The sequence below is a fragment of the Castor canadensis genome, chromosome X (assembly GCF_047511655.1).
Source record: "Castor canadensis chromosome X, mCasCan1.hap1v2, whole genome shotgun sequence".
NCBI lineage: Eukaryota > Metazoa > Chordata > Mammalia > Rodentia > Castoridae > Castor > Castor canadensis.
This window is the reverse complement of record NC_133405.1, coordinates 99,322,716-99,339,362: the sequence shown is the minus strand read 5'-3', so window position 1 is coordinate 99,339,362 and position 16,647 is coordinate 99,322,716. Positions and strand designations below refer to the sequence as shown.

At 52.1% G+C, this 16,647-nt stretch overlaps 2 protein-coding genes across 3 annotated transcripts in view; one reads left to right on the top strand and one right to left on the bottom strand.

The window, feature by feature from the left end:
- Positions 1-16,647, bottom strand: part of Syn1 (synapsin I) — a 54,907-nt gene that overhangs the window by 1,755 nt on the left and 36,505 nt on the right. For both annotated transcript variants that reach the window (XM_020179786.2, XM_074062847.1), the window contains exons 6-12: positions 3,581-3,643; positions 2,714-2,856; positions 2,548-2,622; positions 2,364-2,466; positions 1,271-1,417; positions 867-954; positions 192-783 (exon numbers count right to left, since the gene is read on the bottom strand). In XM_020179786.2, the coding sequence (XP_020035375.2) occupies positions 192-783; positions 867-954; positions 1,271-1,417; positions 2,364-2,466; positions 2,548-2,622; positions 2,714-2,856; positions 3,581-3,643 (1,211 nt within the window). The remainder of the gene's footprint in view (positions 1-191; positions 784-866; positions 955-1,270; positions 1,418-2,363; positions 2,467-2,547; positions 2,623-2,713; positions 2,857-3,580; positions 3,644-16,647) is intronic.
- Positions 7,356-11,813, top strand: Timp1 (TIMP metallopeptidase inhibitor 1). Its single transcript, XM_020179791.2, has 6 exons — positions 7,356-7,512; positions 8,465-8,593; positions 10,001-10,080; positions 10,259-10,385; positions 10,627-10,751; positions 11,563-11,813. Exons 1-6 carry the CDS (start codon positions 7,389-7,391, stop codon positions 11,731-11,733), a joined length of 756 nt encoding a protein of 251 aa, XP_020035380.2. The 5' UTR covers positions 7,356-7,388; the 3' UTR covers positions 11,734-11,813.

Sequence of the window (16,647 nt, the reverse complement as noted above, 5' to 3'; positions counted from 1 at the left end):
GCACCAAATCCCGGGGATGGAGACCAAGGGTCTAGATGGAGGGAGAACACAGCCGGAGTCGAGGTTTGGCTTAGGCAGCAGGGTTCTCCCAGCCAACGAGACCTGGGTTTGCCAAGCATGGGGTCTAGGGCTGCCCTACCGGGGCTGCTTTGTCAGCAGCAAGACGAAGGCTGCTGTAGGGGTCCCCTTACTTGAGCCCGGGGTGCGGGGGGGCCCCGGCGGCGGCGGCGGCGGCTGGTGGCACGTCCTGGCTGGGTTTCTGAGCCAGCTGTGGCTTGGCGGGACGTCCGGCAGGACCTGGGCCGCTGGGCCGGGGCTGCTGCGTGGTGGGTGGCCCGGTGCGAGGTCCTGGACCTGCCTGGCTAGCCTGGCGTGTGGGGCCAGCGGGGCCTGGGGGTTTCTGGGGAGGGCCCTGGCGCTGCTGCCCACCCGGTGCGGCTCCCGACGCCTTTGGTGGAGCCGGACCGGAGACAGATGTCTGACGGGTAGCCTGTGGAGGGCCTGCCTGGCGCTGAGGAGACGGGGAGGCAGGTGGGCGGGCTGCAGGAGGCGCCCCCGGGCCTCCTGCCACTGGCCGGGATTGGCGGCCTTGACCCTGGGTCATCGGTGCGGCCTGGGATGCCGGCTGCTGGGGCGCTGATGTGGGACTTGGTAGGCGCTGGGGCAGAGGGCTGCCAGCTGGGGGTCCAAGGCCCGAAAGGTGCTGCTGACCCTGCGGGGGCGGGCGCTGCTGCAGTGGGGGTCCTTGGCGCTGGGGGCCCGGACCTGGCTGTGGAGGGCCACCTGGTGGACAAAGAGAGAGAAACAGTGAGAAGGTGCTAGTCAGCGTCCCAAGGACCAAAGACAGTAAGGGGACTGTCACTTACCCTGGGGTGGGGGTCGTTGCTGAGCCGGGGGGCCCGAAGGCTGCTGGGAGGTCTGGCGGCCTAAGGGCAGGGCCCCTGGGGACTGAGTCTGCGGCAGAGGAGTGGGACAGGAAAGGTTAAAAATAGTTACCAACCAGTGGACCATGGGCCAATCCGAATGACATAGGTTCCCTGGGTGCTGGGTGTTGCCCCATTTGTGGGCAGCCGTGATGATGTGGTGTTATGAGTTCTTCACCCCATATTCAGGTCGGGAGGCACTGGGGGATGTCAGGGCAGCAGCTATTTATTATTGGTTTGAACCAATGGCAGTTGCCACCACGTGTCCATCAAGGTGACACTGTGGCCTACTGATTATCTGCTCAATGGCATTGTCCCTGCCACTAGCACAATGCCAAGGGCCTGACCTGGCTGTGGGAGCCCCTGCCCGGGGAGGCATCCCTTTGCCGCTGCCGGGGCAGAGCCTGAGCCATCTTGCTGATCACAAGCTCCACGATGAGCTGCTTGTCTTCATCCTGGTGGTCGCCAATGAGCGGCATGGAGGAGCCCACCACCTGGGGAGGAAGAGGAGAAGTGCATGGGAGGTGGCAGTGGTTTGGCAAGCTTGGGCTCCTAAGAGCCGCTGACTGCATATGAGGAAGGTTCCAAGAAGCTTCAGAGCAGGGTCTGCAAATCAGGGCCAGGAGCCAAATTCGGCCTGCAGTCTGTTTTTGTATGTCCCACAGCTAAGGGTGGGTTCACTGTCTTTCTTTTTTTTATTCTTTGAGATAGGGTCTCCCCTTGAACTTATGATTCTCTCACCTTTCCTCCTGAATGCTGGGATTATAGACCCATGCTGCCATGCCCTACCAGCTCTGATATCTTTTTTTTTTTTTTGGTGGTACTGGGGTTTGAACTCAGGACTTCATGTTTGCAAAGCAGGAGCACTACCGCTTGAGGTGCACCTCTCGTCCTCTGATATCTTTTAATGGTTGAAAAACATCAAACGATTTCATGACTTGCGAAAATGACATGAGATTTAAATCTCAGTGTCTGTGAGACATAAGCCCCCTTATGTCTTTACATCTTGTTTGTGGCTGTTTTCACAGAGTCCAGTCAACGCAACAGAGACCACATGGCCTAACATCTGTACTGTCTGGTCCTTTACAGAAAATGTCTGCCAGTCCCAGCGTCAGAGTTGGCTAGGCGCTCTTTTACAAAGGGCTTCACTATTGGCCCAGTTCACAGAACACTTTAAAGATAACTAAGTGCTTCGCCATTCACCAAGATGTCTCCATTCACAGAGCATTATATACTTTAATGAGTGATTTTGCAATTCATTAAGGATGTTCAAGTTCACAGAGCAGACTGGAGTTTACTGGTTTGCTATTTGCTAGGGATGTTCCAGTTCACCAGGTACTTTACTGCCATTCCCTGAGGATGTCCTGAGCTGCATGGTTTGGAGTGTTGCTGTCATGCCCCACCCTTTCCTCTGCCCCACTGATCCCAGGGTGCCCTCACCTCAATGATGTGATCCCTTCCGTCTTTGCCATGCAGTGCTTCCACAGCGCAGATGTCCAGTCCCCCGAAAATCTCCGAGCATGTGTCTACCCACAGCTTGTATCTGCCATGACAAAGGGCAGGGCAGCCTGTCAGTACCTGGCCCAGTTGGCCATGCTCCCGCCCTCCCTTTCCCCATCCCCACCTGTCAGACATGGCGATCTGCTCAAGCATCGCAGAGCCTGTGTTGGTCTTCCAATTCCCTGACACTGACGTCCTCCTGGGGATGAAGAGGAAGAGGCTCAGGGTGGGGTCCTGAGCTGCAGGGCCCAGAGCAGGGACCCCTGCCCAGTCCTGGTCCCTCCACTCACATGTAGGCCTTGTAGTTCTGCCCAATTTTCTGGACACGCACATCATATTTGGCATCGATGAAGGGTTCGGCGGTGGCATATGTCTTGGTCAGTGCCACAACACTTGCAATGTCTTGGAAGTCATGCTGGTTGTCCACCTTGACCTGTGGGCACAGGGATGGGGATCAAGATAGCCACAGGAAGTGGGGGCACCAGGAGGAGGGGTGTGTGAGTATACAATGATAAGATGGGCATGCCGAGGCACTGAGGCACTCCTGTTTTGTACACGTGCCACACACAACCCCAAAGTTGGGTTATACTAGTCTGTGAGCATGCTAAGAACCACTGAATAGCCACATTAAGTGGGTAAATTGTAAGGTACGTGAATTATATTTTAATAAAGCTGTGAAAGAAACTTTGTGTATATAAGGACATATGCATATGGGCACCCAGACACAAACTCAATTGTACACACAATATACAAACATATAGAAGCCAGGAAAGCCAGGGCACACTCAAACTTACAAATGACAAGTCTGCTCACTACATACACACAGACAAAATCAGCTGCATGGAAAGCATACTAGACCCAAGACCCTGGAACATAAGAGGTGACGTGATGGGTGTCGAGCACACCAACCAGCACAATAAAGGGACACACAAATTTGATTGAATACACGATAGAGAAATGGGCTGGCAAAATCAGTGGAATATGTGAAAACAAAACTGCAAAGAGATGACAACATCCCAGGTCACACAAAACAGAATCACTGGTGTGCACTGAATACACAAAACACATCTACCTACATATGCACAGTGCCAAGGAGCATACACTGCCCAAACACATGCGTACATGCATGTCCCCAGGTGGGGACTCTGGGGACTCACCTTGCCCATCCCAGAGTGGGCATGCCCCATCTTCACAACCACAGGGTACGTTGTACTGCTGAGCTGGTGGGAACAAAGGCAGAAGAGAAGGGGAATGGTTAGGGCAGCAGTGCTGCCCACCAAGGGTGGAAGGTTCTCAGTGGCCCACTCCAATATGCACCACCTTAGGAGCCATTTTGCTGAAAGGCAGGCCACAGACAGGCAGACAGCAGTTAGGAGTCACACAGCACCTCTGAGCCCAGAATCCAACCCAGAGCCCTGCCTGCCTGTCCTTTTCTCCATTCCCTAAGTCCCAGACTTCCCACCCCTGCTTTCCCAGGCAGAGGCACAGGCTAAGTGTGTGGGACTTTACCAGAAAAGAGAAAGTTTGTTTTTACCGGGAATGGATGAAATCAAAATGAGTGAGTGAGTGTGGGGGGGTGGGTCGTGGTGGTTAGCATATAGCAATGGACCTCTCAGCCAAGTCTTCTATGTAACACACACACACACACACACAAACTTAGAGACACAAGCTCTCAGAACTCAGATCTACCCAGCCAAATCCAGAGATGCTCAATCATGTCACAATGGACCACCTAGCTCTGGGGTCATTCTGCCAGCTGGGTGCTCACAGCGCGGGTAGCACACACTTCACAATCTCAACATACAATCAGCACTTTGGGGCACACGCAGAGGCTCCCTTCCCTCACCCAAACCCACTTAAAAGGATCACCTGTGCAATATAGAGGCATACACAGCTCTACAGGCACACGTGACAGAACTGCACACATACTCAGCACACACACAACACTCCTAGGCACATGCACAACACACAAGAGGTGCACGCACTTCTAGGTATTCACAGAATACAGACCTGCACCACACTCCCGGGCACAAGAAAAGCTCATGTAGATGCACAGACCACATGACTCGCCATACATACAACACAGAGCTACCCACAGCTATCCTAAGTATACAGACAACACTCCCAGGCATGTGTGCTCACACACACACACACACACACACACACACACACACACTCAGGCAATAAGGATTTAAGTCTCTCCCAACCCTGGTGAGGTGGGGGGGACCGGGTTGGAGGACCCTACCCCACCAGAGTACATGTGCAAATGCAGGGCCTCTGCCTCTCCCTGACATTCCCGGAGGGGCTGCTGGGGTGGTGGCAGTCCCAGTTCCCGACAGGCACAGGAAGTCCGCAGACTCAGGGTGACCGATTGACCTTCAGGCCTCGCCCTCTCTCTACATCCCTCCTTTCTCATTTCCCAAACTTCTGGCGTCATTATGGGGGATTGAGAGGCATGGTTTGGGGACATAGGGGGAATCATCTGGGCGGCATGCCAAAGAAAAGATGCCAAGTGAACTCCTGTGACATCCGCATAGCACACAAGGGAGCGAGACATTCCCAACACAAACACTCAGGCACAAACCAGGCTTTCAGGAATGGACACGCAACACACAGAGGGGCACACACGTCACTCCTAGAGTGGAGATACAACAGAGGTCTGTGTGCACACATGCACACCTCCCCCCCTGCCGCCCAGCTTTCGAGGTCCTTTTTAGTGCTAGGGATGGACCCCAGGGCCTTGTGCATGCCACATATGCTCTATCCCTGAAGATCTTGCTTTTCATAAACCATACTCACTTGCTCTGGACCTGAGTCGGGAGCCGGACACAACACTGCCTGTGAGTGTGGGCCCCCGCACCCCGTGATCCCTTATCCAGACCCCCTGGAGAGCCCTAGGTTTGAGCTGTCCTCTTCTCTTCCTAAGGCCATGTGGGACGCCAGGCAGGTCACGTAACAACTCTCTGGGCCTCAGTTTCCAAATCCGTACAAAGGGCACACTCAGGCCCAAGCACTTGGTGCATATTGGGGATTATCAGGTGTCTGTCCAGCACATAACAGCTGGTCCCTATGGGCCCCCACACCTATCCAGTTCCCCAGATGGCCACAGGCCCAGATACTCCTCTCTGAAGCTCACCCCACAACAACCTCGATCCACACAACTCCTCACATGTAAACAGTCGGCAAAACTCTGGGCTGACTCAGATTTCAGAGTTAAAGAGCTGGCGTCAGAAGCAGGGTCAGAGCAGGACTTTCCTTGTCTTCACTTCTCTCTCAGTCCCGCCATCCCGTTACTCAGGCCCCTGTCTCATTCACTCTCACTCCCCACTTTCACAATCAGCTGCTAGAAATTCTTGGTTTCCTTCCCTCCTCCCTTTTTCTGACCCTGCAACAGAGTCATTTCTTCACTTTCATTCCTGGACAGGTCACTTGACCCTTTGTGTCTGTTTCCTCATCAGATAATGAAAATTTGACCCGGATCTAACTCACAGGGATGTTGTGGGGAATAAGTTAGGTAGTTTCAGGGGGAAAAACTGTTAACACACTGTCCAGCACACCGTAAATGTCAAAAAGTGTTGGGTAGTTTTATCATTGTTATTACTGGTTTGCCATTCCTTCCTTAATTGGCATTAATGAATAAGACAGTCACTGGGATTGACTGAAAGAGAATACACATACAAAATCTTCAGAAAAGTGCTTGGTATGCAGTAGGCACTCCATAAGTGCTGGCAGAGGTTTATACTGTGCTGTGATTGTTGAGGTAACTTGTCTAAGTTAACGAAGCTTAATTAGCAAGGGGGTAGTAGAGAGTGACTGAGATGCTTTACACAAAGACCTTAGCACAGAGTACACAGTAAGTGCTCAATGAGTGTCTGCTGTCATCACTATCACATTCTTATTGTCTATCCTCTCTGAATTAACAGAGGGTTAATCAGAACCCTTCTGCAGGACCCCAGGGAATATCCCTGCATCATCAGGAAGCTGGTGGGTAGGGGTTGCCTCATCCCATCCCCAAATAGGGGCGTGGGATGGTTGGTGGGGAAGGGGCAGGGCAGGATGGGCTGGTGATCCGGTTTCTAATGACTCACCAGCTTCTCTCACCACCACTCAACCCCCTCCCAATGTTCGCTAACGCTGCCCGCACCATTCCCTGCTTGCCAGGACTGTGCCACGCCTCGGTTTGGATCCCAGGGCCAGGGAGCCTAACTCTGAATCCCAGCCATGCCCAGCATGCCTGGGAAAGTTCGCCAGTCCTTCTATGGCTCATCTGCCCTCTGTTTCCTGCCTCAGAGGCTTGTTGTGAGTTCTCAGAGAAATTACTTTGAGTGCCCGTGCACAGTCAGTAGTATATAAATGCTGGTTATTTGCGTGTGTGTGTGTGTGTGTGTGTGCGCGCGCGCGCGCGCACGCACGCGCGCAAAGTGGCGCTGGAGATGGAACCCCTGGCCCCACGAATGCCGGGTCAGGCCTGCCTGTTTTTTGAGGAAGGATGCTACCTGGGCTCTGGCTCCAGGCCACCTCAATTCCAGTCCCAAGTTCTGGCACTTACTGTCTCTGTGATCTTGGCTAAGTCATGGGCCCTCTTGGTGTCTTGGTTTTCCCACTTTGTACTTCTCCCTCATGTCCCTCCACTGCGTCTCCTTATGTACTCTCTGCCACCCCTCACCAGAACGGCGAACACACCAGGAAAGCGATTCTTGTGGGCTTGGCACACAATTGATGCACAATAAATACTTAGGAGTGAACTAGTCCGGCCTTCAGGCATGGCAAGTTTGGGGATGCGGGGATCGGAGGGCCTTGGTGGACTTTGGGGCTCGTGCTCCCTGAAGCTCCTAGGAAGCAGCTGCGAAGGAATGTCCACGACGTGGAGGGGGAGGGGCGGCGGCGGGCGGGGGAGGGTGTATCTTCTTTGGGCAACCCTAGGCCCGCCCCTAGGCCTCGGCTGGGATGGTGGGCGGATGAGTAATGCATCCAGGAAGCCTGGAGGCTGTGATTTCCGCGCCAACCCCGCCCCTCGCGTGGACATTTATCCTCTACGGCTCAGGCCCTGCCGCCATCGCCGCTGATCGGGCGCCCAGAGAGACACAAGGTAAGCAGAGACCGGACCGGTGTCCCCCGCAGGGCTGGGGCTGGGCTGGAGCCCATGCGCTGGCCACCAGGCTCATCCAGACCCCTGTGAGATGCCTGACTGCTCAGTCTGGCCTGCGATACCAGGACCCCGGACTGGTCGAGGGGAAACGAACGGGGTAGGGGGCAGAAGGGGGACTGCTTCCCCAAGCTCGGCTCTCCAAACTCCCTTGGACCCCTAGCATCGTCCCCAACTGCCCCAAACCTATGACCCAGGATACCACAAAGGCCTCCCGACCTGCCAACTCCCCCTAATTCCCTCCTTGTCCACCAAATCCCCACCCCCACCCCCTGCAGCTCCCTAAACTCCCAACTCTTCCATCTCCAACTGCCTAAACCTCAAACTTCCTCTGCCTTCAAAATCCGCAAACATTACCATTGCCTTAAGCCCCTCAACTCCCCCAACCCCTCAACTCCTAACCCTCCAGCTCCCCAACGAACCCCACAACCTCTTCCAAATTCCTCAGTCTCCCTAAATTTCCCCAGTCCCTCTATCCCTTAATAGGTGCAACCCCTGGACTCCCAGCCTCCCCCATACTACTCCAGCCTCTCCAACCCCCAAATTCCTCACCCCAAACTCCTCAGCCTTCAGACTTCCCCAGCTCCCTTATTCACCAAGGGCCACAACTCCACAATCCCCCAATTCACTCAGTCCCCTAAATCACCGGAATCCATACTTCCAAGCTCTCCCAACTCTTTTAAGCTCCTAAACTCTGGACTACCCAACCCCTTAAGATCCCCAGGCTGGAGATGTGGCTCAAGTGGTATTGTGCCTACCTAGTAGGCTGCCAAAAAAAAAAATAAAAAGATCCCCAGACTCCTCAACCTCAAATAGAGTCCCCTAATTCCCCCAGGTTCCTAGGACCACAGATCAGCTGGGTGGGGGTCTGTCTAACACCCCCCTCTCCCAACAGAAGCCACCATGGCCCCCTTTGCACCCCTGGCCTCCAGCATCCTCTTGTTGCTGTCGCTGATAGCCCCCAGCAGGGCCTGCACTTGTGCCCCACCTCACCCTCAGACAGCTTTCTGCAAATCGGACCTCGGTGAGTCTGGTCCCCTCCCTGCCCACACACACTTTCCCACTGTCCAGTGGGGCTCACTATAGTGGCTACCTCTTGAACACTTCCACTTACCCCTGCATATCTCTGTTTTGGCCACACTGGCATCATCACACTTCCATGAGTAGGCCATGGCCTCATGGCCTTTGTGCTGGCTGCGACCTCTGCCTGGTACCTTCCTCTAGGTATCCAGAAGGGTGGTGACCTCAAAAGTCACCTTCTCAGGGATGCCTTCTCTGACCACCCTGTTTAAAATCTTAACCCCTGCCCCTTAGTACTCCCAATACTCTGTTAAATAAAAAAATATTTAATGATACTTGTCAAGGCACAATATGGCCGACTTTACTCGGGGCACAAGGTAGGGGGACTGTGGCAATGGGATTTTGCGGTGGGAGAGAGAAACTGGGTTCAACTTCCAAAGCAGTGTGGATAGGACTGTATAGCTGAGAAGCAGCTGAGGGGTCAGTGAAGGGAAAATGACTAAGAGGAGGCATGGGGCGGGGGAATTCTGGCTAAGCCCACATAACTGGATTCTTGCTGAAGGCAGACCGGGGTGTTCAGACACGACCTGGGGATGGCGGAGGATGTGGAACCTTGTCAGATATTAAGGGCAGCGCGGGAGCCCTCCTGGTTTCTCCGTTTAACCTGGAGTGGGAATGCTACGTGCGGGCTGGGGGTGTGGAGGGGTCAAAGTTTTGCCTCTTCTTGGTGGCTTTTCCTGTAAGGTGTATCTCTAGCGTCTCCAAGATTTTACTTTAGGGAGCACGCTTTCTGCTTCCTCCCTCTAGCCGCCATCTTGGAATCCTGTCACATATTAAGGGGAATCAGATGAGAGTGAGGGCGCTCCACTAAACCGACTTAGCAGGATTCTTTGCTAAATTCGGATTTTGCAAGAAAGTTCACAGATGGGCCTGGGCGAAGGCTCAGGAGCCTGACTAAAGTTTGGTCAAGCAAAGTATCTTTGTCACCCCCCCTACCCAGCTCTGTAATTCCTTGTCATACTTAATATCCTGGAACATTCCATATGCTTATTTATTTTTAGTCGGTCTCCTGGTGAGAGTGTGAGCTCCACAAGGGATTTCTATGTTTTGTTCGCTGTTGTGTACCTCCCTGGCACCCTGAACAGTGCCTGACAATACAGTAGGCACTCTGAAATATTTGTTGTTGAATGAACAAATGAATATATGAACAAGGCTTAAAGCAGTGCCAGGCAAAGAGTAGCCATTCGGTGTATAGATGAGTCAACGAGCAGATGTGTAAATCACTTAGTGTGATGTGCTGTCTTAGCCGGTGCTGTTAGGACGCATCTGCCCTTTGGTGGTACTATGATGATGACCACTTTATTTTTATTGACTCATGCCTCCCATTTGATTCCATCTCCCTCTCTTATAGTCATAAGGGCCAAGTTCGTGGGGGCCGCAGAAGTCAACCAGACCACCCTATACCAGCGTTATGAGATCAAGATGACTAAGGTATCCCCCGTGTCCCCTCCCTCGCAGTCCCTAACATCCTGCTCAAAATAGAAGCCTCTGGCCACCGGTTGGTGTGGACGTTGTCAGTAATCTCGGGATTTGGGTGTATGACTTCAGGGAAGAGCTTGGAGTGGGAGGATGATGTCAGTAAAAGACTCTTCCCCTCATCCATCAACAGATGTTCAAAGGATTTGACGCCCTGGGGCATGCCGCGGACATCCGGTACGTCTACACCCCCGCTATGGAAAGCGTCTGCGGATACTTCCACCAGTCCCAGAACCGCAGCGAGGAGTTTCTCATCGCGGGTGAGGCCCCGCCCCTCTCGCCCTAGGCCACACCCTCCGTCCTCAGCCGCCCTGGCAACTGGGAGGGAGCGAGGCACTGAAGGGAATGGTCCTGGTTGAAATGGAGACCGCCCAAATTTCAGCCTATCAGAAGGCTAGGACTTTGCCTATCCCGGTCTGTAGGACTAGGGCGTCAATCAGACGCCACCCTCCCGCCCAGCCAATCAAAGGCCGCCTCTTGGTTTCCCCTCCTCCCTCTCAGGACAACTGCGAAACGGGGACTTGCACATCACCACCTGCAGTTTCCTGGCCTCCTGGCACAGTCTGAGCGCTGCTCAGCGCAAGGGCTTCACCAAGACCTACACTGCTGGCTGTGAGGCGTGCACAGTGAGTGCCCGGGCCCTGCCTTCCACCTGGAGATGGTTCTTAGGGTTTCTCAAACCGTGGGCTTGTTAATTCTTCCTCTGGTCATTCCTTGACCTTGTTGGCTACTCCCCAAACCCGAGGGCTGTCCTTGATCTCTCTTGCCATTTCCCCAGACCCGAGACTGCTCCCTGGGAAATTCTAGTTGTTCTTTTGTCCTGTGTCTGATACCTTAGGATTGCCTGTTTGTTCCCTGCACCATCTCCCGTGTCTAACTCTCCCTTGTGACTTTTGTGATCCCATTGCCTGTTGCTGACCTCCGGGATTGTATTTTGCTTCCCTAGAATGTGCTCCAAGAATCCAAAGTGCCATTCCCCTAAGCCACTGACTCTTCCCCAGCACATCTCACTGTTGCTCTGCCGCTCTGATTGTTTCACAGACCAGGGAGATACAGTGACCTGTGACTATTCCAAGGCTGATCCCCATGGCCCCTGAATATCCTCTGACCCCAATGACTGACTAGGAGTCCCACTGGCTACTCCTACTCTTATGCTCTCTGAGTGCCAACTGTTTCCTCCTGCTATCAGTTGTTCCCTGCCCCATGGGACAATTCCCCTGCAGATCTCAAGCAACTGTTCCCCAACCACCATTCCAGAACATTGATCCTCTCCCTGGCTTACTGTTTCCCCAATGGGAGGGGTTGTTGGGCAACAGGAGGTCTCCCCTCCAGCAGCCCAATGTTGCAAGCTGAGGCGAGAAGGGGAGGGAGAGGAGGAGGAGGAGGAGGAGGAGGAAGAGGAGACCTCAGAGATGGGTCACTCTGTCTCTCCTCCAGGTGTTTCCCTGTTCCTCTATCCCCTGCAAACTGGAGAATGACACTCACTGCTTATGGACAGACCAGCTCCTCCTTGGCTCTGAAAAGGGCTTTCAGAGCCGCCACCTCGCCTGCCTGCCAAGGGAGCCAGGGCTGTGCACCTGGCAGTCCCTGCGGACCCGGGCGGCCTGAAGCCCAGCATAGCATTAACCTCCTTCCCACTCCCATCTTCCTTTCTACCAGACGGTGAAATAAAGAACTACCACCCAGCAGACACTGTCTCAGTGTAGTCCCTGGGAATAAACCCATGTCACTGATAACCTGGTGGGAGCACCAGGACCAATGAGCGGGGAGGGATGCGAGATGTTGGGTTTGAGGGCTGAGGGTGGGGGTGTAGCTGAGTGGTTGAGCGCTTGCCTAGCATGTAGGAGGCGCTGGGTTCCATCCCCAGCACCCCCCAAAGAGATATTTTACATAAAATTTGATGCATTGGCAATCATCTCAATACTGTATTAGCACTACTGATTTGCAAAACCAGTAATGGTCATTTATCTACACTATCAAGTGCAATTTATTCAATGCTTTCTCTACTCAATACTTGAATACATTTTACTCTAGTTATTTCTAATTCCTATTTGCCCAGGGCTCTCTAGTTAACAAATGATCCCAGAGCTGTAAATTCCCCTGTCCACAAACCTCACCAGTTAACAGATTCATTGTGAAATGCTCTCCTTGCCTCAGGCATTGTCCTGATGCTATCTAGTGGGGATGCCCCACCCAAACTTCTCATTGCCCCCACCTTAGGTTTTGTGCTGTTAAGTCTGACTTAAGTGAAAGGAGGGGGACTCAGGGATGCCATTTAACCTAGTCAGGGACTCTGGAAGAAGGGATAGCCTTGATTCCCCAACCACAGCCTGCAGAATACCTTAGGAGGGGTTGTTTGGGGCACAGGAGAGGAGGGATGTAGAAAAGGGATCACCCCAAATCCCCAAGCTCTGCCATGTCCCAACCTCCTTTCTCCTCTCATTCCCCTGGCCAACTCTGCGGGAAATACTGAGCAATGAAATGTAGGTGGGGTTTTAAATTTCAGGGCCACCCAAGTACACAGACACACTCCTGCACTGCCTCCTCTACCCAGCTGTTCCCCTACCCACACTGGGGTCTCTGGACCTGACCCTCACCTTCCTGGCTCATCTTCCTCCATAAAACTCGAGTGTGAGACTCTCCAAACACTAACCCCTACAGTTGGGGTTCCCACAGCTGGACCTCACCCCTTCTATCTCTTCACAGCCCCTTGTTCCTGTCCCTGGAACTCCAAAGGTCCTACTCCAAGTGAGAACCGTAGGAACCAAAATTTCAGATTGGGCTACTCAGTGGAGCACCCAAGTGTCCTGATGACCAGAATTTGCTTGAAAAAGACTCTAGTATGTCTTCCTTGGTGAAGAAAAGGACCCCCAAACTCCTTCCTATCAGACCACCCACTGCTCCTACCAATAAGAACCCAGGTCTTAGCCAGGCTTGGTGGTATACACCTGTAATTTCTGCTCCATAACAGGTACTTAGAAACTGCTTTTGCTAAAAACCACTGACTCCTCCTCACTTGGGCCTGCAAATGTCCAAAGGGTAAGTAAAAGCAGGAGAAAAGCTTGGCATCCCTGCCTCCATTTTGTATCTATGTCCTTTGCACAGTCAGTCTCTCCTGTAGTGACCTTGGACTCTAGGAAGATCAGGACTTCCTAGAAGAGCTTGTGACAACAGTCGAAACTGTCCCCCAGACAACAATGGCTTCTTTTTTTTTGCCTGTGTGGCTGTACTGGAGTAACAATGCCTTTCTTATCGTGACCAGGAAGGAGCTGCCCATCCTGAGATCATGATCAACCAGACCATACCTGTGACTGCCTCGGACCACCAAACTACACCTCTGACTGGGACTGTTTAATCATGCACACCTTTCGTCCCCTGCTGCAATGCTTCCTTCTTTTTTTTTTCGGTACTGGGGTTTGAACTCAGGGCCTACATCTTGAGCCACTCCACTAGCCCTTTTTTGTGATGGGGTTTTTCGAGATAGAGTCTCACAAACTATTTGTCCAGGCTGGCTTCGAACCGCGATCCTCTGCCTCCTGAGTAGCTAGGATTACAGGCGTGAGCCACCGGTGCCCGACACTTCTTTCTCTCTTTAAACTCAAAGCTCGTTTGTTCGTGTCTGTACCTGGAAGATGGCTGAAGTGCTCACTTGCCTCTTCCCGCTGTGTGTGGGAAATCTACTAAATCACCTTTCTCTGACCTTCACCTCTACTTGTCTCTTTATTTGGTGCGGTGAGTGGCCAAACCTGACATGTTGGAATCTCTGGAGTTTGGGCCTCTGGCCTAGAATTCCAGTAGCAGGACTCAGGAGGCTGAGGCAGGAGAATCACAAGCTCAAGATCAGCCTGGGCTACACAAACAGACCCTGTCTCAAAAGAAAAAAAAAACAGGCCTGGCACAGGTGGCTCAAGCCTGTAATCCTAGCCACTCAGGAGGCAGAGATCAGGAGGTTCGCAGTTTGAAGCCAGCCCAGGCAAATAGTTCTCAAGATCCTATCTCAGAAACACCATCACAGAAAAAGGGCTGGTGGAGTGGAATGGCTCAAGGTGTAGGCCCTGAGATCAAGCCCCAGTACCACAAAAAAAAAAAAAAAGAAAGCCAAAAAGAACCCAGGTCTTGGGCTGAGGTATAACTCAGTGTAAAGCACTTGCAAAACAAACCAAAAATACAACCAGGTCCAGGACATTCTAGGTAATTAAATGTGTGGTCCTGTCTCAGGACTTTGTATGCTCCTGGGAGGTTTTCCCAAGCCCAGCTTATACCCTGGATCAAGATGGGAAGAATTTTTTTTGAGACAGAGTCTCATTATGCAGCCCAGGCTGGCCTTGAATTTGTGATCCTCCTGCTTCAGCCTTTAGAGTGCTGGGATTACAGCCTTTAGAGTGCTGGGATTACAGGTGTGTGGGAGCACGCCCGGCCTAGACTGGGCAGATTTTGAGCACCCAGTACTTTTGAGCAGGGAATGCAGCAATGTCTGCATCAACACACACTTCAGTCATGCCTGGGAGGATCTGAACCCTGCCCATCAAAAAGGCCAAATGGTGGCCTTTGCTGATGGGTATGACTGTAAGGGAAGGGTGCAGGTGCTGTTTTGGCCCTGGTGACCTTGTTACTATTACCTCAGCTGCCTGCAAGACTTTCGCAGCTCCTGACAATGCAGCAAATCCCAATACCAGCTCCCTGAACTCCTGGTTCCCTGACATCGGGGCCCATTCCAGGAGCGTGAGCTAGGCCCTGGGAGGAAGGTAAAGTAGGAGGTGGCAGGGGAAGGATGGAACTCAGCGTGGAGGCCATTCTCCTGCCAACCTAACCACCCCGCAGGTAGGACTTGCACCTAGACCCCATGCAACATGGACAGGGCTGAGCAGTACCTCTGGGGACGCTGAGTCCAGAACAGCATACAAGGCCACAGCCTCTAGATACCTCATGAGCTCCTGATAGGATCTATAGTCCTGGGATCTCCACATCCCCACGACCCTTTAGGAAAGTGCATTGAAGTGGACACCCCTGGCAACTGGTGTGTCTGTGTGCAACTGTCTTCAGGACAGACTCTGAGGGCTGAGAGGAAGCGTGTGGGGATCACAACCCTGTGGTGATCTGTGCAGCACGGGATCCAGTTCAGTGGGTGGTCTGCGGGCCCAGCCTTACCTCACTGGAGCCTCAGTCCTCCTCCCTAACAAATGGGCCTCACGGTCCCTTCCCAGAATCCTTCAGAGGTCTGCACTAGGGTTGGAGGATGATTATGGGGTGAATTTGCCCCTTGGATAATTTTTAGGTCAAAACACATGAAACTGTCAGGCTGGGAATGTGGCTCAGAGATAGAATGCTGCCTAGTGTCACAAAGCCCTGAGTTTGATACCCAGCACCGAAAAACAAGCACATGAAACTCTCATAACAGTAACCTAATGTGCAATGCCACTAACAGTGTCCTAATTTCTAGACAGGCAGTGTAATATACTAGTTTAGAACTTGAGCCCTTAGAGCCGCATCATCTGTATTCAAATCCTGCCCTGCTATGTCCTAGTTCTGTGTCATCAGGGAAATGATACTGCCATCCTGTGCCTCAGCTCCCTCATCTGTAAAATGGGGAGAGAAAGCAAGCCCACTTCACAGGAACAACGTGCATATTAAATGAAGCAATAAGTGTAAAGTGCTAGGCGTGTAACACAAGCAGTAGTAGTTATAGTAAATATAACTTAATATATAACATTACTAATGATAATTAGCAGTAGGGATTATTACAATGCTGCAAATAAATTTTTTGGCCATACTGGGGTTTGAACTCTGGGCCTCACGCTTGCTAGGCAGGCACTCCACCACTTCAGCCACTCCTTCAGCCTACAAGTAATGTTTTTCATTAGTGTATATTAATTGTACAAAGGGGTTTCATTGTGATGTTTCCACATGTGCATATAAAATACTTGCTCATATTCATCCCCTCTACTATATTTTCTTATCCCCCCTTTTTATGTAATTTAATGGGTCTCATTATTCTATTTTCATAATGTTTGATACTAGGAATAATAGACAATATTGGAAACTCCATATAATATTAGTAGCAGTAATTCAACGCACTCTGGGAATCTCAGTTTATCATGATTATGATAATCTCCCTTAGAGACGTAGCACATATTTTGTACGCTCATTTGCAATCTCCTTCTGATGAAAACCCCTCCACTGACAAACGCCACCATTTTCAGACTTCTAAAGAAACCCATTCACCCACCCCGTGTTCTCGCTGCAGACAAATCCCCACTTTACAAATCCACTGTTGCCAAGGCTGCAGAGGACAAATCCCCAAGGTCTTGCAAATCTTTGCTTTGATTAGACCTCCATCCTCACTGAGATAAATCCTCTCTTTCACAAATACCCCATGAAGAAACACCTTTTTATTCATAAATATTTCATTGCCCATCTCTCCACTGATCACCCCCACTGACAAAAGTCCCCACTCACAAATACCCAGCTGCAACATGTTGCCTGCTGTTGGACCCCAGCCACAAATCTCTCCTCAGAACTCCC

Excerpts from the sequence above, each read along its gene's own strand:
- Timp1 (XM_020179791.2), top strand. The coding sequence starts at position 7,389 with ATGCATCCAGGAAGCCTGGAGGCTGTGATTTCCGCGCCAACCCCGCCC. Across the intron at positions 7,513-8,464 it reads GGCGCCCAGAGAGACACAAG|AAGCCACCATGGCCCCCTTT; the intron begins GTAAGCAGAGAC and ends CTCTCCCAACAG. Across the intron at positions 8,594-10,000 it reads TTTCTGCAAATCGGACCTCG|TCATAAGGGCCAAGTTCGTG; the intron begins GTGAGTCTGGTC and ends CCTCTCTTATAG.